This window comes from Geotrypetes seraphini, chromosome 1 (assembly GCF_902459505.1).
Source record: "Geotrypetes seraphini chromosome 1, aGeoSer1.1, whole genome shotgun sequence".
Taxonomy (NCBI): domain Eukaryota; kingdom Metazoa; phylum Chordata; class Amphibia; order Gymnophiona; family Dermophiidae; genus Geotrypetes; species Geotrypetes seraphini.
In genome coordinates, this window is record NC_047084.1 from 375,272,766 (window position 1) to 375,296,870 (window position 24,105).

The 24,105-nt window shown below is 45.7% G+C and overlaps 1 protein-coding gene across 4 annotated transcripts; it reads right to left on the bottom strand.

The window, feature by feature from the left end:
* Positions 1-5,843: 5,843 nt before the first annotated feature.
* LOC117346151 (collagen alpha-2(I) chain-like) lies at positions 5,844-23,652 on the bottom strand. Of its 4 annotated transcripts, none has more exons than XM_033915571.1 (3): positions 23,427-23,652; positions 19,383-19,490; positions 5,844-6,812 (listed from the first exon to the last, which is right to left on the bottom strand). In XM_033915571.1, exons 1-3 carry the CDS (start codon positions 23,499-23,501, stop codon positions 6,528-6,530), a joined length of 468 nt encoding a protein of 155 aa, XP_033771462.1. In that variant the 5' UTR covers positions 23,502-23,652; the 3' UTR covers positions 5,844-6,527. The 4 variants fall into 4 exon arrangements, 3 of the variants coding, with proteins under 3 accessions (XP_033771462.1, XP_033771454.1, XP_033771447.1); XR_004536562.1 differs by lacking the exon at positions 5,844-6,812 and adding an exon at positions 18,690-18,878; XM_033915563.1 differs by lacking the exons at positions 19,383-19,490; positions 23,427-23,652 and adding an exon at positions 13,901-14,925.
* Between the last annotated feature and the right edge of the window lie 453 nt (positions 23,653-24,105).

The window sequence follows — 24,105 nt, forward strand, 5'->3', positions numbered from 1 at the left end:
CCCCGTGTCATTCTCTAATCAGATCAAAATCCAAAGGCACAGTGTATGAAGAATGTGTCTTTAACTCTGTTCTTTAAAGATTAGGTTTTTAAGGTCCTGGGAATAAGAGATTATTCTCTAATCAGAGGCATCTAGCTTGTACCCCACAGCAGGAGCAATCCATACTGTCAATGTCCCACTCTCTTCTGAAGAGAATGGATGAGCTGATGTCCAACACAGCCCACGATTCTACTGTCTATATCAGGAGTAGGGAACTCTGGTCCTCGAGAGCCATATTCCAGTCAGGTTTTCAGGATTCCCCCAATGAATATGCATTGAAAGCAGTGCATGCAAATAGATCTCATGCATATTCATTGGGGAAATCCTGAAAACCCGACTGGAATACGGCTCTCGAGGACCAGAGTTCCCTACCCCTGGTCTATATTATTTCAGAGACACCCAAAAAACAATAAAAATACAATTTTATGTTGATTCTTTCAATTCTAACGCAATAAGACACCTTCCAATCAGGATTCAGGAAATTCCACAGTACTGAAACTGTCCTTCTCGACATCGATAATTACTGGAAACTCATGGATAAATGTAACAATGTCCTTCTAGTGCTGCTGGATCTCAGCGCGACATTCAATACTATCGACCATCCTCTCCTCCTTGTGTGGCTCTCTAAAATTAGTATCTGAGATGCTGCATTACAATGGTTCACCTCTTTCCTGAATAATAGATCCCAAAGCATACTGCTCAACGATGTGCTATCAAAACTGAAACCGATTAAATACGGTGTTCCGCAGGGGGCTCTGCTATCCCCCCTATTATTCAATCTCTACATTAGGCCTGTCCTAGACATAGCCCACAAATACCAAATACAGATTCACTATACCTACCGCTAGGGAGAAACCCGTAATGCCCAGATTGCTATACTCCTAAACTGCTTCTCGGAAATCAAAAACTGTATGTCCGTTAAGAAATCATAACTAAACGCCTCCAAAACAGAAATCCTTTGGAGGCACATTATTGTAGGCACATTATTCGGAATAAGCTTCACTCACACTCCAGTTTTCTTCTATAGTTTTCTTGCCTATGGCAGATCATTCTCTAATGGGTTAATTTGAGGTTTGAACTAAAAAAAAAAAAAAAAAAAAAAAAGACATCTTGGGACCCTTTCACCAAACTATGGTAAAAAAGTGGCCTCAACATGCCTTATGCAAATTATTCCCATATGCTAAGGCCATTTTTGCCACAGGGATAACATGGCCAATTTTCCAATTTCATTTATTAAGGGCCACACACTAATTTTCCCATTTGTTCGTGCAGTGGTGTAGCGAGGGTAGGAGGTGCCATCACCCCACCCCCTCACTCCTTTTGTGCCAACCCCCCCACGCCACACTCACACCCTCCCTTCCCACCCCCCCTGTACCTCTTTAAAATGTTCGCCTGCTTCATGCTCTGGCATTGGCTTTCCCTCTGATATCACTTCCTGGCCCTGCGACCTGGAAGTGATTTCAGAGGGAGCCAGGCCAATGCAAGTAGCAAGCTAGAGTAGTCGCTCGCACTGGCAAAGATTTTAAAGAGGTACGGGGGGCGTGGAAGGGAAGGTGCACGCGTGAAATGGGGGCAGAGAGGTGCTGGCACCCCCCATCAAGCCGGCACCTGGGGCGGTCTTTCCCCTCTGCCCCCTTTTACTATGCCATTGCATAAATGGCTATTAGTATGAGCGCTCCTATTGCCACCCATTATGTAGGTGGTAAGGGCATATGCATTAATCAAACGGTAATCAGTGAGTGCTTGGCAATGTAGCTGTACTAATCAATTAGCACAGAACATGCCCACTCTCTGCCTCTAGACCTACCCCAGCGCTAAAAAATAGTTTTTATCTTTTAGTGTGTGGGTAGCGCACACCAATCCCAAAATTACTGTGGGGCACCTGACTGCAGTCTGTAGTAAGGCTTTTTTTTTTTTTTTTTTTTTACTGCAGCTTGTTAAAAGGGCCCCTTTAAATTTCATTTTTCATTTATTTAAAATTTGGAAACCGCTTTGGTTATTGGGGAGGTGCTATGAAAACTCTGCATTGTGTGTGATATTAATTAATCTTCCTCACAAAACCAATAAAAACTTTCAAACTTAAAAAAAAAAAAAAAAAAGGTTGTAACCCACTTTATTCCAAAGTGGTGCACATTAGTACATACTCATACATACCGGTAATGAACAACAAACAGACACACTCATAGGGAAAACAAGTCCTGAGGTCTATCATTTCATACAGCCTGGAAACGCAAGTATCTTTTCAAAAGCCATCTGAATCAAGTCAGATTTTTTTCTCAGAGGAGTCCTGCTGGCAACATATTCCAAGCCATAGGGCCAGCCACTGAATAACACCTTTTACGTATTTTTCTAGATTTCCATCCTGAACAATCTCACCCTTTGGGATGGTCCACCTTTAGGCATCTCTGTAGTTCCTGTTATTTCCCTGTGACACCTCTCACTTGATGCCTTCCCCCAATATAACTAACCAAGGAGTTGACCTGTAGAATCCACAGATGAGACGAAAATCCAAGACAAAAGACTGCGGAGACCGATGTTACAAATGAAGTCAACATCAGTAACATCAGTCTTCAGTCTTTTGTTTTGGATTTTCCCCTAATATAAACTCATGTTCTATTTTCCCTTTATATTCTTACACAATAGAATTAGATTCTCTGAAAATGTGCTCCATTTTATTTTGGAATGCATTGTTAGGATTAACATACTACTTTTATGATTAAATTTTTTTATTCAATTTTCAAACTACAATTGTGCACAATAATTAATGCATGTACATACAATATTAAAAGTAAAGCACATTAATCTTACATGTATTCATTAAGAAAAAAAAAAATTTCCCCGCCCTTCCTCCTATTAATCAATAAATAATACCTACAAACACTATCTAAACATATCCCCTGAATCAATTCCAAAGCAAACCCCACTCCCCACCCTCCCACCCTGATGTGTATGTTTAAAAGGTCATCAAAAGAAATTAGTCCTTACAATACTTAGGGCTCCTTTTATCAAGCCGCAATAGCCAAAAAACTACCGCCTGCTCAAGGCAGGCGTTAGCGGCTAGCACAGCCGGTGGTTTAACACGCGCTATTACACACGTCAAACAGCTAGCAAGGCTTGATAAAAGGAGCCCTTAGTTAATGGTTCCCAAACATCCATAAATTTCTTGTAACTTCCCTGCTGAATGGCCATGAACCGTTCCATTTTAAAAATATAAGAGGGATTCCCACCAGAATGCGCAGAGAGAGGGGGGACATGATCGAGACGTTCAAGTATCTTACAGGCCGCATCGAGGCGGAGGAAGATATCTTCTTTTTCAAGGGTCCCACGACAACAAGAGGGCATCCGTTGAAAATCAGGGGCGGGAAACTACGAGGTGACACCAGGAAATTCTTTTTCACTGAAAGAGTGGTTGATCGCTGGAATAGTCTTCCACTACAGGTGATTGAGGCCAGCAGCGTGCCTGATTTTAAGGCCAAATGGGATCGGCACATGGGATCTATTCACAGGGCAAAGGTAGGGGAGGGACATTAAGGTGGGCAGACTAGATGGGCCGTGGGCCCTTATCTGCCGTCTATTTCTATGTTTCTAACCTATCCCAGTTTTTCCAATTTCTTAAATTAAGCTGCTTGGCAACCCCTGTCATTATAAAAAGAAGTTTGTTATTTCTCACAGATAGTTGACTTTTAACTCTCATAAATGTACCAAATAGAATGGTAATCTATTTGTAATCGTGGAAGTGGGTCAATAAATATAAATAAATAGAAATATTCCACTTACCAGCTAAAGGGCACTAACACAACGGAAGAAAAAGGCCTCGGGTATTATTACGGCAGAGCCGAAGCTCAAACCACCTCCACCCACATCATTGGCAAAAAAAAAAAAAACCAACTTCCAAAGTGAAAGTGCTACTGCCGCTACTCTAGAAGGACTAAGATTAATAGCAGCTTTTTAAAGTACGTAGGTATCAGTGATACAAAGCAATAGCCAACGTTTCACGGTATCAAACCGTTTCTTCAGGGCTTTATCCACTTTCACTACCCCCTACATACTTTAAAAAAAGCTGCTAGTAGAGTAGTGGAAGTAGCACTTTCACTTTGGAAGTTGGGGTTTTTTTTTTGGGCCAATGATGTGGGTGGAGGTGGTTTGAGCTTCGGCTCTGCCGTAATAATACCCGAGGCCTTTTTCTTCTGTTGTGTTAGTGTTCTTTAGCTTGTAAGTGGAGTATTTCTATTTATTTATACCAAATAGAATGGTATCATATTACTTTTCATTGAAATGGGAGATGCCAGTAAGGTGGAGCCGGTAAGAAGGGTGGGGGGGGGAAGATACGGGGGCGGTCCACCCCAGATGCTGTCTTGGTGGGGTACTGTCAAAGGAAGAGCCGACGCTGGTGCAAGCAGCAGGTTGGGCTTGCTGCTCATGCCAGAAACGTTAAAGAGGTACGGGAGAATGGAAGGGGTACACTTGCGTAGCAGGAAGGGGTGGAGAAGGATTGGGTGGGGGTGCAAAAAAGAAGGCGGAGGATGGGATGCCACCACCCCAGGTGCCTCTCACCCTCTCTACACCACTAGGTGGAACTTCCGAAACTATGGGTCGAGAGCCCCAAGGGGCCATGACCTAGGTGGGATCTCCATAGGTGCATCATTATTCTACACCTCTGGGGAAGGGGGTTTCAAGACAAAGTTGGACACGTTCCTGCTAAACTGGAACGTACGCAGGTGAGACTGGACTCATTTAGAGCACTGGTCTTTGACCTGAGGGCCGCCGCGTGAGCGGACTGCTGAGCACGATGCACCACTGGTCTGACCCAGCAGCGGCAATTCTTATGTTCTTACACCATTTTATTTGGCTGTGATCATGGTCTCATGGACACAGAAAGATTGATAAGCTCTGCAGTAAGGTGTTATTCCATAGATGAATTGGAACAAGTTAAAGGAAAATACAGTGATACCCTTGGAATCCGAACGTAATCCATTCCAGAACCCCGTTTAAGTTCCAAGGCGTTCGAGTTCCAAGACAATTTTTCCCATTGAAAATAATAGAAATTGGATTAATCCGTTCCTGGGTCCCACAAACTCAAATTTTAACAGGAAATACACTGGATTTTAAGGTAAAATATTAACAAATATTCCAAAGCAGCATTCAGATTCTGGGATGTTCAGATTCCAAAGCAGAGTTCGGAATCCAAGACAAAATTTACTACAAATAAAAGTTTGGATTCCAAGTCGTTCGAGTTCTGGGGCGTTCGGATTCCAAGGTACCACTGCATTACAAATAGTGCAAAGGTGATATTGTCCATGACAAGAGGAAGGAGGGGAGCACAGATGATCTTCTGACACATTGCTGTGTAATCAGTTCCCTTTTCTTCCCCTCCCTCTTACCACATCGTTTCACCTCTACCAAGGGCCTGAGTCACTCCTTTACATCGTGTGTTTGTGAGTGAGAGAAGAAAGCTGAGGAAATCAGGACCTATGAGTGTTTCAGAGCATATCAGCAGCTAATCTTCCAAATATTCACTTACCGTACATTTCTCTGCTCTTATTCCCAGATCTCCTTTCCTTTTTCTTGTTGTTGTTGTTGGTTGATTTTTTAAATTTCTTGTCATTTTATACTTTCAACAATAACTGCATGTATTTTATTACTGCTACTAACTGACTCCCCTTTTTTTTTTTTAACAGCTTCCTTGTCTGAGTCACCTCCGTACATTGCTTGCGTCACTTTCATACGTGAGCTATATTCTATGATTCCTGTAGGGAATTACACTTCTCCCTCCATATTCGCTGTAATAGGGGATTAACAGAACCTCAAATACTGAAAAATAATAATAATAATAATAATAACTTTATTTTTTCTATACCGCCATAGTCATGCGACTTCTAGGCGGTTTACATTATAAGAAGGCTGGACATTCAGCGAATAGCAAAAATCTTAATACAATACGATATCATAGATCCACTTACAAAACAATACAGTGAGTCTAAATACAATAACATATAATAAGTCTAAATATAATACCGTACAAGGAGTCTTAATGCAGTACGATAGTCTAGATGGGAAACTTACATGTTAAATTGGGGATCTATGGGCAAAGAATATCTGAGAGATTTAGGACATCCATAAGTTGGAGTTCTAAGGGTAGAGAAGATCAGAAAAGGAGGGGCTTCTTGAGAGAGAGAAAGGCGTTTGTTGGGGAGGGGAGTACTAGTGGGGGAGGGGACTGCGAATAACTTTTTTTTATATGTTATTTGCTGTTTTCTATTAAAAACCATCGTGAATATGGTTAGTAAGATGTTCCAGAAGAGTGAACCCAGCCTCCTCCCAATGCTGAAATGCCCTGCTCTCCCTCCCCAGCAAAAAAAAGCCATATTGCCCCTAATGGGCAACAGAGTCGAAGGCTGCGAATTACCACCCAGGCACAAGGTCAAGAACATCCAAGCCTCCCACAAAGGTGTGACCAACCAACTATCATTTAGATGCTGGGGTAGAAGTCACCTAGGCACCTGCAAAAGAGAGTTGAAATGATAAGGCACTACAAAAGCCCTTTCCAGCTCTAAGGGACTATATACATCAGTACTGTGGAGCCAGTCCATTACATGCTGAAATAGACATGCTGCATTATAAAGCTTGAGGTCAGGCAGCCCCAAGCCTCCAAAATCCCAAGTGCCCAACAGAAAAGGGAAACGAAGCTTAGATTTCTTCCCGGCCCAACAAAATTTATGGATCATCCGATTGAGACGCAAGAGATCCCTCTCCCAGAGTCGCAGCGGCAGCACCTGAAACACAAAAAGCCATTTAGCAAATACGATCATTTTGTACAGATTTATCCGACCCAATAAAGATAAAGGTAGATGCTGCCATTGCTGTAACCTGTGCTTAGTTTCTTCCAACAACAGTCGCACATTACTCTGATTAAAGTATCTTGGTGAAGCCGGATGCCTAAATACCTAAAAGAGCCGTCAGCCCAGCGAAGTAGAAAAGAGGGTCCCCATTCCTCGCGCAAAGACTCCACTAGCACCAGTGCCTCAGATTTGTCTAAGTCCAAGCGAAGACCCGCAAAATCCACATATTCCTGAATGAGCATCAATAGTGCTGGAAGAGAATTCCTGAGATCCAGGATATGCATCAAAAGATCATCGGCAAACACTGCAAGTTTAAACTCCAGGTCTCCGATGTGCACCCCTTGACTATTCGGAGTGGAGAGGATCTCCCAAATGAGGGGGTCTATAGTTAACAGCAAGGGTGATAGTGGGCAGCCCTGTCTGGTGCCATAGGAAATAGAAAATTGTGAGGAACTCGTACCATTCACCCGCAGGCACGCCTTGGGATCCGTATTCAAGGTGCAAAGTGCCTGTTTTGGGGGATCAGTTAAAGAAATAGTGGGCTGGCACCTGCCACACTTTTTAAAACCGGTTAATGGGTAGGACATGGGAGGGAAAACTGCCTCAGCCAAGTCAAAACCTGACAGCTGAAGCGGAGACAAAGGCCCCACCGTCAAAAATGGCTAAAGAGAAAAATAAAAGGAATGAAAAGTTGTTTGTTTGTTTTTTTAGAAAAGAAACTGTAAGTACCGAGGAGAAGCGCGCCCTATGTTGGGCAGGAAGGCACTCATGCATGCGCGGTGCAGTCAACCATGAACTTCCTATAATTCTTAAAGTGCACGCACACTTTGGTAGCTGTCCATGCTGGGGTTCCGTGGATGACGTCACCCCCATGTGAGAATATGCTGCCTGCTTGTCCTGGGATAATGTAATGTTCAGCACAATTTAACGACTAGGAATGACTCCTGGCCAGTTAAATAGCATTTGATGAGCAAACTACAAATATTTAGCGGGAGAAAGCTGGTGTGAATATTACTGGCTAAAACCTGGCTGGCTATATCATGCAATAGTAGCCAATTTTAAGTCCTGACTGGCCACGTTCAGCAGCCAAATCAAGCCACACAAAAAGCAAGTCTATCTTTGGCCCCTTTAACTTAGCTGGCCAGTGCTTGAAAATTGTCTCAGCTGGCCAATTTGGAGCTAGCCAAAAAATAGACCAGATAGTCAATGCTGTCACCAGAAACGTCCCAGCACTGAATATTGGCAGTCAGTGTCAACCATGGAAACTAGCCTGCCTGCCTCCTGCGGTCTGTATCCATGGCATCCTGTTTGTCTGTCTTGGCTATTTAGATTGTAAGCTCTTTCGAGCAGGGACTGTTTCTTCTTCTTTGTGACTCTGTGCAGCGTTGCATATGTCTGGTAGCGCTATAGAAATAATTCATAGTAGTAGTAGCAGCCGCTGTCCCTTTGTGTTCTAACACACGACTCTCTTGTGTCCTAAGCCTAGATTGGCCATGGCATATTAAAAAAAAATTTTTTTTTTGCAGGTCCTGTGCCAAAGTTTGTATTCACAAGCAGTTCCTGCATAAATTTTTTTTAAAAAAATTCTTTATTGATTTTCAAACTACAAATGTGCAATAAATGATTCACATTTTGTACATTATATAATAAGCGCAACAAAACTTACAAACATTACTGCCCAAAGAAATCCCCCCTTCCTAGCTAATAAACATAAATATATCAAAACCTTCATAAAACTATTCATAAAATCCCCAGATCAATTCCAATTCCACTCCCTTCCCTTTACCCCCCCCCCCCCCCAGGATGTGTATGTTTACTTGTGTATAAAATAAAATTAATTATTTCTCTTTATAGTGTTTAGCCAATGGCTCTCAAACATCCATATAATTCTTAAATTGTCACTGTTGTACGGCCATACAATGCTCCATTTTATAAGTATAACACAGGGATTCCCACCAGAATGTGTGGTTCAACCTATCCCAGTTTTTCCAATTTCTTAAAATAAGCAGCCCCTGTCATTACAAAAAGTAGTTTGTTATTTCTCACAGATAATTGACTTTTAGCTCTTATAAGTGTACCAAATAAAATAGTATCATAAGATAAAGCCACTGAATTCTCTAACATATTATTTACTTGGTCCCAAATAGACCTCCAAAACTGCAGTATCAAGGGACAATAGTAAAGTAAATGATCCAAAGTCCCAGCTTCAAGATGACTGCATAAAATTAACCTGGGAGCATGTACCACCTCCTAGCATTGTCCAGTCAGCATGCACTAATCAGAATGTACTAGCTGGATAACTTTTCAAAGTCCATTCCCCGCCTCCCTCCCAAAAATATATTTTTTAAAAGTAATGCATGGTTAGAGCACAGAAAAGGGGGGATTGCACAAAACGCTTTCATGCATTTTTGCAGTAAGCCTTTCATGTGTTAAGCAAACCTTAGTAAAAAAGAAAGAAAGAAAAGCAGTCCCTCTGTGATAAACTCACTATTTAGATCACTGCAAGCTATCCTAAGACTATACAAACCATATTATATTTTTTTTTTAAATACTGTAAACCTTTGCATTCCAAGTATTGCTCTTTATCTTCTGTGTTCCAGTGCCTCATCCTCTGAGAAAACACTGCCATGAGCCACCCCTGCTGGGAAAGGCATGCTGAAGCAACCGCAGGTGTCCCAGCGGCCAGCAGCGACAAAGCCTTCTTGTTAACAAGCCACGTCACATGCCTTTTCTTTCCCCATTCCTCTCTCCGTTAATAACCACCATGGATACGTCCAGCGGCAAGAACCCAACATACACTCAAAAGCGCCATTATCCTACAGCTCCCTAACAGTCACCACTCTCCATCCCAGAGACAATTGACCTTCCCCCCCCTCCCCTCTGCTTCTCTGCCAGCTGTGGTGCACCAGGCTCAGGATCAAACTATATGTGCACTCTGGTTTCTGACCCGGTTGCTGGCTCCAACCCACTGAAGCACAGCGAGGCAGTCACTGGGTGCAGCAAGCTGCGAGGACCATCTTTGGTGCCATTATCTTCTTTTCACTGAGCCACAATGAGCAGTTGTGCACCAGCTCCCTGCAGCTTTAGAAACGGTGCCGAATTTTATGATTAGTAGATACAGTGTGTTACTGTGCTCAGCGATATGTGGAAGAGAAGGCTACTGTATAAGAACATAAGAATTGTCGCTGCTGGGTCAGACCAGTGGTCCATCGTGCCAAGCAGTCCGCTCACGTGGTGGCCCTCTGGTCAAAGGCCAGCGCCCTAGCCGTACCTGCTTACGTTGTGGTTCAGCGGGAACTTATCTAAACACCCTCCAGGGGTTCAAGACAAAGTTAGACAAGTTCCCGTAGTAGCAAACACTGACCTACCCTACAGAGGCAATACATGCAGCCCGTTTCTAGGGATGAGTTGGCAAAAATGTCTCATTTGTATTAATTAGTTCCACTTTTTTTTCTATTTCATGGTGTTTTGTTTTTATGCACAAACCTCCCCCCCCCTAAAAAAAACAAAAAACAATGCTCTACTCAAAAGGAGAACCTACAAAAAACAGAATTCTTGCACACACTGGACACTTCAGGACCATCTTGGCAAACCTACAGCCATATTGTCTCATAGACTAACAACATTTCGGGACTACCTGGTGCAACTGCCTACATTGTACCCCAGTTAAAAGCTTTGGCAATTTGCCATATGGACCATTATCCTACAGAGACTAACAGCTTTGGCGTTATAACAGCGGTACCTGGAGTGACCCGCTTCTGTTAAACTTGACACCCCCTTCCTCCCATCCTACCTTTTCCCAATCCCAAGGAGACCAAAACACCTTAAATGGTAAAACCTGGCCGCAGCCCTGTTTATTGAATAATAACATATTCTTAATACAATTAACACAATTAAATATACATAATTTAACAGCTACAATTAAAACATTAACAAAAACCCCATAACAATGGTATCACCATTGTTACCTGATCCCGAGCTACCATCAGAAGTAATTGGCCCCCGACCCCGCCATCCAAGCTAGGGTCTGAGGGGTGGCATGTCCCACACATGCCCCATTATCCAGGGTCAACCGACCCGCCAGGCACGGCTCCCAGCCGGCCCACCGCTCATCCCTTGATGAGCCCCAGTAGCTCGGGATACCGCCACAGGCCTGTAACCAGTTACAGGCCCCACCCCACAAGGAACAGAGCTGCGGCTAGGAGACCAACACTCGCTCACAACAGGAGGCGAAGTCATCCAATAACAAATCCCAACCTATATCGGACAGATGGACCCGATCCCTATAAAACAACCCCGCACAAGACACATCCACCCAGTCATGTCTCACCTGAATACCTCCCCGAGACTCCACCCATCTACCAATCTGCCTATTAACCTTTACGAGCCCCCTGGTCCACCGCCTAGATGCCAGTCGGCTGAGTCGAGGAATGATATCGGACCAGACCAACCGCGCCTCGGGGAACCAACCCTGTACCACTCCCAAATCCTGAATCACCATGTCGATAAGATGCTTGCCACTAAGTGCATCAACATCATTGCCACCCAGGTGAAGAATCAATAGATCCGGACGACGAGGACGCCGTCGAAGATCGTTCAGCAAAGGGAGCAATTGGTGCCATCGCATGCCCCTCTGTCCCCACCAGGAGACGAACACGCCGCGATACCCGAGGCCCAAATGCCGACCGCCAGGCTGGACCACAGCACGCTCCCCGGCCCAGTGGACGAAGGAATGCCCGAAAATCCAAACAGACAGGGCCCGCTGCACAGCACCTGCAAGGCAAACCCGCAAATAAAACACAAACCACCACCATCAGAAAGTTAGTAAATAGGGAGCCATGCAGGGACCCCCCCCCTCACCCAATAACCCGCAACAACCACCCCCCGAACACAAGACTCCCACTTGCAACCCACAATTCCAATCCCCTAACCGTGAATCAATACGGGTCGAAACCCGACGGGCGGATGTAACCGCGATACGCATCCGACGACCACCTACCCAGCCGACGAATGGCTGTTTCCGGAACGCCTGCCACGAACGCACTGGTAGCCGCCCCAATGCGAAATGAGTGAGTGCCGTAACTAGCCGGGTTCTCACCACACGTACCTAAAGCCAGACGTAACACCGCCAGGAACTGATATCGCGAAAGAAGAGCACCATCCTCATGCACCAACAACGCCAAGACAAAGGAAGGACGGATCGCCATATAGGCAGCCAGCGATCAGACGGGGCATGACGCACAACCTTCAACCTGATGCAGGACCAACGTACGCCCCCTGCCCAGCTGATCCGCCTTGGAGCGAGCAATGAATACCCGCAACGTGGAACCGGAGATACACACCTGAGTGCGCAGCAGGCCACACAATCCCTGGACATCCGACGGGCGGACAAGCAGCTCGCCCACTCGCAGCACACCAAAAAACGATAAGGAGAAAGCAGCCCGAAACAAGCACGTCTCAAATCCCGAGCTCGTCACCCGAGGCAGCACATCGACAAGATTAACCAGCAAGGCATGTGTAATAGGCAAACGAGAGTCAGGCACTCGCGGGGCCATCCTACCCCAAGCCGCCAACATCCGACGGGGCAGAAACGCTGACGAAGGGCATGACCAACCAAGGGCCCTGCAAAAAAAAGCGAAGCCCGCAAGATGACCAGCCGCCGCGCTCCAAGAACAGCCCCGATGCTGCGACGAGGCCAAAAAATCAGCCAGAAACATCTCTGACACAGGTCCAGGGGTCCATCCCCAAGACTGAAGAAAACCCGATACCGTTACAAATCCCCGGTTGTACCGCACCCATGTAGACGGCGCAACTGAGCGTTGTAAGAAGTACCAAATCCGATCTCCACCAGGCTCCACAAATGCTCCGGCATCGGCAATCCCTCTGGCTGCGCATCCGGTGCCAGCTGTCGAAACTTCAAAAAGCGAAAGCGAGAAAGAGCGTCATCAAGTCTGTTTTGTACCCCAGGAACGTGCCGCGCACGAATGAACAGGTTAAGAGGCAGCCTGAACATTAGCTAAAGGCAGCACACACGGGATCACAAATCCCTCACTAAACCCCCCCAATAGAACATCAGCCGCCCTCGAATCCCGATACTGAGCCAGCCACGGACGCATGGCACCCACTACCACCAGAGTGGGCAACCCACGGGGGCACGACTCACTTAACTGGGGGAGGAGGCAAGCCGACTCCCTTCTTGGGGCACTTGGTAGCCGGATGTCCCTGACCGCACAAGGAACAGGCGTGCCGAAAACGGCAATCAGTAAAGGTGCAGGCAGCTTTGTTAAACTGCCAGCAGAGGCCTGGACCTCCCCCGGCACCGGCACTTCCAGGCGGACGAAAGGAACGCCCCTCACCCGATGTTAGCGGAACCTGCTTACCCAAAGGACCCGAACCCGAACCTCCCGGCTTCGCCATATGGGTGAGCCAGAGATTAATGTCCTGCGTACCCCAGGACATGTGCCGATTCTCCTCCATTTTATCACGGAACGCCTCGTCGTAATTCAGCCACGCCCAACCCCCGAAGCGCTGGTACGCATCTAACACGGAATCCGCGTAAGCCAGTAGCAGACCATAATCCTGAGGTCTTTCCCTCCCCCAGACACTGACCAACCGCAAAAACGCACGCGTCCAGTTGACGATATTACGCGAAACTACGCCTACCTTGGGCTTCCCACCCTCCTTCTTACCCTTCTTCTTCCTACCGCGAACCTGACCTTCCATAAGCGCGAAAATGTCAACACAAGCCCGCCTCCTAATTTTACGGCGCGGGACCTTCTCCCACAATTCTGACAACGCCACCAGGGCAGGAGCTCCCCGATCGTCACCCTCATGCACCGGACCCCCGCTCGCTACTCACCGCTGAGACCCAGAAGAGGAAGACGACGAAGAAGAGGAAGAAGATGTTAAAGTAGAGGAAGAGGACGAAGAAGAATCCCTGTCCCTACGGCGCTTCTTACCCTTACCCTTCTTCCTCCCCCGCTTACCCCGGCAATCAACCCCAGCCCCTAGGGCCATGTTACCCGTAGTCCGGTCTGCTCCAGGTCCGCATCCGCCGTCGACAGCTTCCGAAGCGGCGCCATCCGCAGCTACCACCATAGCAGGACGCTGAGTAGTCCGAGCAGGTTCCACAACGTTCGTCCTCACCGCTCCAGCAGGTCCTTCTCGAACTGGTCCAGCCGAAGATGATCCGGCCATGGCAGCACGTCCAGCGGCGACCGCCTGTGGGGAGAAATCCGGACAGGGGCCAGCAACCTGAACAGCAGGAGGGTAGGTTAGCCCCATAGAACTAGCAACCCCACCATGGATCTCACTCCCGCTAAAACCTCCCCCAAAACCCGGACCCCAAGGCGATGGAGGGCCAACCGCCGGAAAAGAAGGGGGGGCAGACGCCCACGGGCCCATCACCCATGGAGAACCCCATATACCCCACGGAGACCAACCACCCGCCATGCCCCCGTGCGGGCCACTAGCAGCTCCAGAAGTAGAAGGGATAACTGAAGTCCCCTGAAACCCGCTTGTATCGCTCACGCCCCCGATTAAAGGCGGAGCCCCTAAACCCAGTCGGTCCTCAAGTAGCACAGCAGGCACTCCCCCAGCCCCCTGAGACCCAACCCGGGACCCCGAATCATCAACGGGAAAGGCAACAACCGCCCCTCTCCCTGCCGAGGCCCTGCCACGTGCGCGCGACCCCGGAAGGCGGCCCCTGCGGGCCGAACCCGCACTTTTCCACACCTCCGACACTGCTCCCACCACCTCCAGCGCGATCGCCGTTCGTGCGACCGAACGGGACCGTCTGGGAGGCAACGCCCTACCCACGCTCGCAGCCGCACCTACCGGAGCCATGTCTCCTTCGTCCAATGAGTCCCCCGCTAAAATGGACAGCTCCGCAAGGTCCGAGGCTGAAATAGAAGGCGAGTGCTCCATCACGTAGACAGGAGACCCGAACGGCGATCGCCCAACCCGCTCGAATTCGGCACAATCCGAAGCAGAAGGCCTCGCCCAGCTGAACAAGCCCGACACGAGGTGTACAAGCAGTCTCGGAGGACCAAACCGTTTAGGTCCTCCGAGCACGCCTCCTTTTATCCCCTCCCACCCACAATCCCCCACGGCTGCGACAACCCGATAGAGGGGAAGCAGCGATCTCCTGACCACGGACCGCCCCCCCCTAGCTCTCTCTCATTTTCCCCTATCCTAAACCCCTCACGGCTAGCTAGCCCGACGAGCGACTCAGCGGGCCACCCAGTCCCGCGTTAGGGTCGCCCGTCGAGACTAGCTCTCGGGCTTGCTTATTGTCATAGAGACTATTAGATATTATTTATTGTATTTGTTTGTGTTGTTTTATATTTTAGGTTTTATACATTTTTAATAAACCTCTCATCTACTCCACTTTTTCTTGTTCCTGTGTGTGCAAGGATTTTGGGTTTTGTGGTTTCGTTTTTATCCATATTCGTTTTTCTTCAGTGTGTACTAAAACCATTTTTAGTGCCATTATAAGATAATTTTCTAGATCACTTCTGCCCTGGACATCAGAGTGTACGTGTTTAAGTCTGGATGCCAGTATCCAGGGCCATTTCTGCACATAAAACACAATCTACACCTCAGGAAACAACTCTACAACACCTCCATTTGGGTCAGAAAAACATATATGGTGTTGTAGAGGTGTTCCCTAAGGTGCAGCTTGCACGCATTTTGTAAAATAAAATGAACACAACATAAGAGGTGCCATGCTGGATCAAAGCAAAGGTCCACGAAGCCCAGTGTCCTGTTTCCAACAATGGCCAATCCGTGTCACAAGCAGAGCTATGGAGTAGAGATCTGCACAGGAATGGGGATCGCGGGAATCCCCCCTCTAGCCAACGGGACTCCCACGGGGATGGAAGGCTTTAGAAGCAGGGTTCCATGTCTGCCTTAGTAAAAGAGGGGGTTTATAAGTTAATTACCTGAACAGAAAACAAAAAAAGGGTTCCACCAAAGAGATTCCACAAGGAAAACAGCAGCGGAAACACAAAAGAAATTGTGGAATTGATGATCCTGTCAGAAGTAATTGCTGCTTTTTATGGGGACGGGCGGGGATGGAGGTAATTCTTTGCGGGGACGGGTGGGAACGGAGAGGAACCTGACGGGGACGGGTGGGGACGGAGAGGATAATGGCGGTGACGGGCGGGGATTGGTGGGATTTCAGTCCCCGTGCAACTCTCTAGAGTCTGAAGCAGTTTTGGGTGAAGCTGGAGTTGGTAAAAATGTACCAATTCCAACTCCAGCTTCAAAATAAAAACATTTTCATATATAGTAAATCATTTTATAGTTATATATACATATATTTTTTAAAAAATCTAAAGTTATATTTATTTTGGATCCAGAGCACAAACATACCACAAATATATATAAATACAATTAGCACCCAACTCGAAACCAGCTACTTTGTGGGCATAACATATATACAGAGCTGGCTCAAGGAACTGGTAAGCCCCTTCTGTCCAATACATAAGGAAGTTCTTCTTCACCCAGAGAGTGGTAGAAAACTGGAACGCTCTTCCGGAGTCTGTCATAGGGGAAAACACCCTCCAGGGATTCAAGACAAAGTTAGACAAGTTCCTGCTGAATCGGAACGTACGCAGGTAGGGCTAGTCTTAGTTATGGCGCTGGTCATTGACTAGAGGGCTGCCGCGTGAGCGGACTGGTGGGCACGATGGACCACTGGTCTGACCCAGCAGCGGCAATTCTTATGTTCTAATAGTTTTCTCTCCTTCCACTCTCTGCTAATGATAAAGAGTGCCAAAATCCTAAATCCAGGTCCAGCCTCTCTCTCCCCTGCAGGGGGAAGAGAAAAGAGAGGGAGAGACACTAAAGTAGGATGTTGGTGCTCTTTATCATTGGTGCACTTTGCCAGTGCCTCACCTGATGTATAGGTTGAGCAAGTTCTGTATATGCTGTATATAGAAGGAGCTGCTGAAAAGTTCTCAGCCCACCCAAAGTTGGGGCAGTCTCCATTGAGGGCTATACACGTGGAGGGGCATCATTTTTTAAAAAAACAAACAAACCCAAAAACATCTAAGTCCCATTTTGGCCAAAGGCCCTAAACCAGGGGTGTCTAACCTTTTGGTTTCCCTGGGCCGCATTGGCCAAAAAAAAAAAATGTTTCTGGGGCCGCACAACGCTGCAGCAAGACAGAGGAGGGAGCCGGCAAGATGATAAACACCCAGAGGCAGCAGAGGAAAACACTGCATCGCCCTCGACTGGGGCTGCACAAAATACTTCACTGGGCCACATGCGGCCCTCAGGCTGCAGGTTGGACAACCCTGCCCTAAACGCTGAAAGTAGAAGCAGGGAAAATGTCCATTCTCAAAAAAAAAAAAAAACGTCCAAAATGAGAGTTGTTTTCCCCCCCCCCCCCCCAGAATGGCCTACCTCTACGTTCAGCTGTTTAAATGCCCAGACCACCACTATGTCTACACATACAACACATTATCAACCAAAAACCAGCCTAAGTCTCAAACACCCAAGGGAATAGTATTAGGATCCGTCAGCGCTAAAATCTCATCGAGGTCTGTCAGAGCCAGAGACTAGTGCTGGAGCGGCAGAGCAGAAGCCTTCTTATGTATAGGTTTAAGTCTGCCGGATCTTATTATAGTTTAAAATAAGGGTACACTATAGTGAATCAGGCTTCCTGGATCGCAAATTGGAGGTCTCTTTCAGGAGATCCAGAAAACCCAGTGATTAACAGGGCTGTTTAACCGTTTTGCGCTCTGCTTATCCTTTAAGCCCGACATAGAATTTGGCTCTGACAGACCTCTATGAGATTTTAGCGCTGACGGATCCTAATACTTTTCCCTCCCTATGCTGAGACAAATCCGTCAGCGCTAAAATCTCATAGAGGTCTGTAAGAGACAGAAACTACGAGTGGCATGGACACAGACCTCAGATTTTTAAGGACGTGCGGTTTTAGATCCGCGCGATCCGTCAGGTCCGTGAGGTCCACGATTTTCCCCTTCCCAAAAAGTACTATCTTTCGATTCCCAGACTGAAATTTCAGGATTGCCTCTTGGATCCTTATCTGAGGAAGACGGGGTTACCTCCAAAAACAAATCATAAACTCCTTTTACGAAGCCGCATTAGCGGCTTTATCGCACACACATTTTTTTGCGTGCGCTAACCCCTGCGCTAGCCGAAAAACTACCGCCTGCTCAAGAGGAGGCGGTGGCAGCTAGCACGGCCGGCAAATTAGTGCACGCTATTATGCGTGGTAAACCGCTAACACGGCTTCGTAAAAGGAGCCCTAAGTTAGTCCAATTAAAAAGGTATTTTTTTTTTTCTTTTAGGTTTTTCTTTTATTTCCAATATCAGAAAACACGAGTAACCTTAAGTATTTTCAGTTCAATCCTGCTTTAAGACCTCAGCGATGCAGCAGTGCAGCAGTGCAGGAGTGAACTGAAAATACCTAAGGTTACTCGTGTTTTCTGATATTGGACAATAACCTTAGAAAAGAATCGTATTACTGCCTAATCTATTTGTTTATTTTATTTCTACATATTACTTTTTTTTTTTTATAATTCTTTATTCATTTTTGCATCTTACAACAAGTGAATTAAACATAATATAAACAATTTCCACATATCACTTGTAATTACAATCAAATATTCTTATATGAAAAATTAAATACCCCCCTTTTTATTATCAATCCTATTTCAAATGATATACATTCCCCAACCCACCCCCCACATATATACTACCCATGTGCTATGATATCTGATCATTAGAATAAATAGTCAATGGTCCCCATATTTTTTTTTTTAATTATGAATATTTCCTTGTTGTAACGCTATCATCTTTTCCATCTTATATATGTAACAAACTGAATTCCACCTAAATGTATAGTTTAATTTAGTATAATCTTTCCAATTTTGAGTAATTTGTTGCATGGCGACCCCTTCTACATATTACTTTTGAAAAGTGGACTAAGGTGGCCAACACACCATTTCCCACTCAGGTCCTGCAACTCTGGAAAAGAAATAAAAGGCCCATTCAGATTTCATCACTGACCTTCAGGGCCACAAGATAGGCAGAAACGCTTCACAGTCTTACTCATGTACTGTATCTATAAGAAATAAAATTTCCATCTGGCATTCTGAAGCAAGAGGCTGTGAGTCAGACTTACTAAGCATTTCATTCAAAGGCAAAACATGAAATGCTTATGTTCCACAAGGCTGCAGGGACATGTGATTGTATGTGCCTACGCAAGGGTGACTGAGTTCCTGATGTGTATATGATAAATGGCACCCTTCCAACTGCTGCTAAATATTTATATGGTGCTTCAAGGTATACACAGTGCTGTACAAATACAGTATATAGAAGATACCTATAGAGGTGTGATAGGCCAGAGCACACTACAGGGGTTCAAGGAAGGTTTGGATAGGTTCCTGGAGGATAAGGGGATTGAGGGGTACAGATAGAACTAGAGGTAGGTTATAGAAGTGGTCAGAAACCACTTCATAGGTCACAGACCTGATGGGCCGCCGCGGGAGCGGACCGCTGGGCGCGATGGACCTCTGGTCTGACCCAGTGGAGGCAACTTCTTATGTTCTTATGACTCTGCTTCATGCAGCCAACAAACTAGTCAAGAAATGGACATTAAGGAAAACTGATCATTAAGGGAAAGGTTATATGCCTTCCATACATCTTTTTTTAATAAATCTTTATTCATTTTTAACATTACTTATTATATCATCAAATTATAGCTTTCATCAAATATCCCCCTCCCTTATATCCAACAATTCATCATAAGCAGAAGAAATCATAAAATATTCCCCCCTCCCCCACCCTAGACTTGTATAAACAAAAGGGAATTAATATTTATTCAATGCAATAATTTCAATCTTTACAGTATCTTTATAGTTAATGGCTCCCAAATAACCTGAAATTTCTTAAAATTTCCTTGCTGCACGGCAATTATCCTTACTATTTTGAAAATGTGACACAAAGAGTTCCACCAAAAGCTGTATTTCAGCCTCTCCCAATTTTTCCAGTTATTTGCAATCTGTATGGCAACCCCTGTCATAATGAGAAGCTTATTGTTATTAGAGGATATTTGGCTTTTAGCCCTCTTTGACATGCCGAACAATACAGTATCATAGGATAATGCCACCGGATTATCTAACAAATTATTTATTTGACCCCATATTAGTTTCCAAAAAGCAAGTATTAATGGACAATAGAATAAATCAATACAAACAAAGAGGTATAGCAGAATATATATCTCTGGGGATAATATAATATAAATTCACTCCAAAAACCCACCAGGAGCAGAAAATCACTTCCTGAATCCCAACTATAAAGCGTATGTGTGCTCATAAAACAGTAATTCACAGGCGCCATGCGGGACAAGACAGTGGTGCAATTCAAAGCTTAATCACAGCACACGGGCTTGTTAACACATCTAAAGCAGCAACATTGTTACACAAAGCTGAATCTCTCAACAGAAACAAAGTTTAAAAAAAAAAAAAAAAAGAAAGAAATGAATTGAAAATACTTAGCTTTTGAGAGATTCAACTTTGTGTAACAATGTTGCTTCTTTATACGTGCTCTGTGTGTATCTATTAAAATGGAATCCCATCTACTGGTGGACCAAGAACATCACAAGGCTAAAGGGTCTTAAGACATCATCCACATCAGTGGTCTCAGACTCGTGGCCCGGGGGCCACATGCAGCCCACCAGGTACTATTTATCATAATCACAAAAGTAAAATAAAACAGTTTCTTGATCATATGTCTCTTTAGTTATAAATGACAATATTATTATTAAGTCTTAGCCAAAAGGAAAGATTTATAAACTATAAAGAGTTTTACCTCATGCAAAATTGTCATTTCTTTAATAAGACATTAACTATTCTTTCTGAGGCCCTCCAAGTATCTACAAATCCAAAATGTGGCCCTGCAAAGGGTTTGAGTTTGAGACCACTGATCTACAACATCTAGGGTTCCTGAGGCTCCCTCCAATAAGACAGACAGAGAAGTAGCTCCTTGCGAATGGCAACCCCCACCTCCCCAGGGTTTTTTTATGGGGGCCCCGTCAGTGATCACTGGGGCTGTGTGTGGGGGGTCTGTACTTAGTGTCTGCAGTGCTTATCTGGTCACTTTGGATACCTTTTGTGGACTTAGACCTGGTTTTAGATGGCCTAAGTCCCATCTAGGCAGTGTTGTAAAACCTTCGGTTATACATGCAGTACTGCTAAGGGCTCCTTTTATCAAGCCGCGCTAGCGGTTTAATGTGCGTAATAGCGCGTGTTAAACCGCCAGCCGCGCTAGTCGCTATCGCCTCCTCTTGAGCAGGCGGTAGTTTTTAGGCCAGCGCGGGGGTTAGCGTGTGATGAAAAGTCACACGCGTTAACCCCGCTAGCGCGGTTTGATAAAAGGAGCCCTAAGTCTAGGACGGCCCACGTCCTGCCCAAATCCGCCCTCGACACTCCTCCTGAAACGCCCTTTTTTGGCTCTGGATATTCAGCAGCACTGTGAAGGCCTAGGTCTAAAACCCGGTTCAATTATCAGCACCTGGATGCCTTGTCTTTTAGATCGTCCAAGTTGGACGTTTTTCTGTTTCAATTATGAGCCCCCTAGGCTTTAGATATAGGATATAGTTGGATAAGTTCCTACTGGAACAGAACATACGCAAGTAAGGCTAGACTCAAATAGGGCACTGGTCTTTGACCTAAGGGCCACCGCGTGAGCGGACTGCTGGGCAGGATGGACCACTGGTCTGACCCAGCAGCAGCAATTCTTATGTTCTTATGATGCTGCACGGTGGCTGTCCGAAGATTTAAAAGTACAGCGCCTGGAGGGGGATGGGTGGGCAGGAACCAACCAGTGACCGCCAACCTTTGAGGAGGTCATGGTCCCTGTGGCCTCCCCTGTTCTGACGTCCATGGCTTGGGCAAAACATGCCTAACAATAATCAACTGTACATTTATAAGACCGAATCCACTGAGGGCCATGTTCTATATATGACGCCCACCAAATTGGTGCCAACTAGAATGGTACTTGGTGCGATTCTATAAAAGGTATGCACTAGTGCTGCCCGATTCAAATCAGGTGAATCGATTCGAATCGGTTCGTTTTTGTTAAAAATCGGACTCACCGATTCAGCCGCAAAATGAGTTCTGGCTATTTCACGCCACCGGCCACTTCCCATCTAATGTAACTTCCGGTTTTGCGAAACTGGAAGTTACATCAGATGAAATGAAAGGAGTGGGAGAGTCAAGCGGCGAGCGAGCAGACCTCGTGCAGCAGCAAATACTATTTTTGGCTGGCTCTTTCCCCGCATTTCTCCTCTCTTCCCCGCGATTTAATATCCAGTCCAGTAAGTAAATGAATCAGCAGGGGGGCTGGTGAGTCTTGGGGGCTGGGGATGGAAGCTGAAATCGGCATGGTGGCTGGTGAGTTATGGGGACTGGGGATGGAAGCTATATAAAAGGTATATAAATACAAAAAAAAATAAAATAAAATGCTCTTATCCAATATTCCTTACCAGAAAAGAAATAATAGAAATACAAACCCCAAGGGGTAACAAAGGGAAAGCCACTTGCAGTCAACCCACATAGAACACTCCAGCTCAAATGCAGCATACTGCAGGAAAGGCTATGCATGTGTTTGGTGCCTAACACTAGCCACCAGCTGATAAAATTGTCCTAAGTCTAAGAGGGCGTTTTCTTACATCCATCGGCTAGTGAGGGATCATTGGCTACCCAGGCAGACCACTGGGATTGTTAAGAAAGGATTTAACAAGCGGGAAAAAATGAAATTGAAAACCTTTCTCTGTGAAGCAGGTGGAATATGAAGGTGAAAAGCAAAATCTGCCTTTTGCTCACGGTTTGCTCAAACCACCTTAAGTTCCATCAAATGGGCCCTGATGGCTTTCCAACAAAATACATGTTCCACTGAACAAGAAGAAAAGCAAAGCGCTTTGTTAAAACCTAATTGTTAATCTCGTATTTGGCAGGCAACGAGTGCCTGGGGTGACGAAAAGTCAGTAGTTGGGCAACAAGGTACAGTGTTGTCACGTGAGAGAGAGAGAGAGAGAGAGGTGTCTAGAAACATATTGACACTGATTTTCCATGACCCTGAGGCTGGGCATGCACCATAAAGGTGTGGTACCTAAAAAGAGTGAGAGGCTAGCAGAGGCTTCCACTATAAAAAAAAAAAAAAAAAAAAGTAGAAACTGCATTTATTAGGAATAAAAAAAAGTCTGTTCTTTTGTGATCAAATAAAATAGTTTTCCATAAGCTTAGTGTAATAAACTAGACCTTTTTGGCATGGATTTACCTGTGCTAGCAGTGTTACTTGATGTAGCTAGAGTTTTTACCATGGAAACAGATTTTCACTTAACTCATACCTTTTCAGTAATTCAAATTGAGTTACATTCAGGTACTGTAGCCAGTAGAGTAGTAAGGACAGGAGGCACCCTCCCCCCACACCTGCTCCTTCTGCGCACCCCCCTCCCCCCCCCACTCCTTCCTACCCCCATTCCATACTCGCACTCTCCCTTCACCCCTGTACCTCTAAATCTTCACCAGTGAGAGTGGCTTCTCTCCTGCCTGCTCCTTGCGCCAGCGTTGGATTTCCCTCTGACATCACTTCCTGGCTTCATGATCTGGAAGGGATTCAGAGGGGAAACAGAGATGAGACTATGGGGGGGGGGGAGTTGAAGGAAGGAGAGGAGAGAGATGCCAGAGCATGGGGGATAGGGGAAAGGAGACAGAGATATCAGATATGGGGGGAGGAAAGGGAAGGAGAAAGAAATACCTGATCTGAGGGGAGGAAAGGAGAAGAGACTGAGAGAGATTATAAAAACTATAGGTGGAGGGGAGGGAGAGATGGAAGGGAATGAGACAGAAATGCCAGACCAAAGAGGGAAGGGATGGGAAGAAGATAGATGCCAGACTAGTGGGTAGGAGAGAGAGATGGAAGGTGCATAAAAAGAGAGCAGATGTAATATGGAAGGAGCAGAGAGAGGGCAGACATTGGATGAAAGGAAGAGAGTGATGAGATAATGAGGAAACCAGAAACGACAAAGGTAGAAAATAATTTTCTATTATTTATTTGTTTATTTGCTTTAGGATATAGGATATTGTTGGATAAGTTCCTACTGGAACAGAACATACGCAAGTAAGGCTAGACTCAAACAGGGCGCTGGTCTTTGACCTAAGGGCCACCGCGTGAGCGGACTGCTGGGCAG

Bases quoted from the DNA above. Each gene is read 5' to 3' on its own strand.
- LOC117346151 (XM_033915556.1), bottom strand. From the start codon at position 14,804: ATGGAGCACTCGCCTTCTATTTCAGCCTCGGACCTTGCGGAGCTGTCC. The intron at 11,652-13,900 runs GTAACATGGCCC...TTTGCCTTGCAG, and splicing joins TGGAGCAGACCGGACTACGG to GTGCTGTGCAGCGGGCCCTG.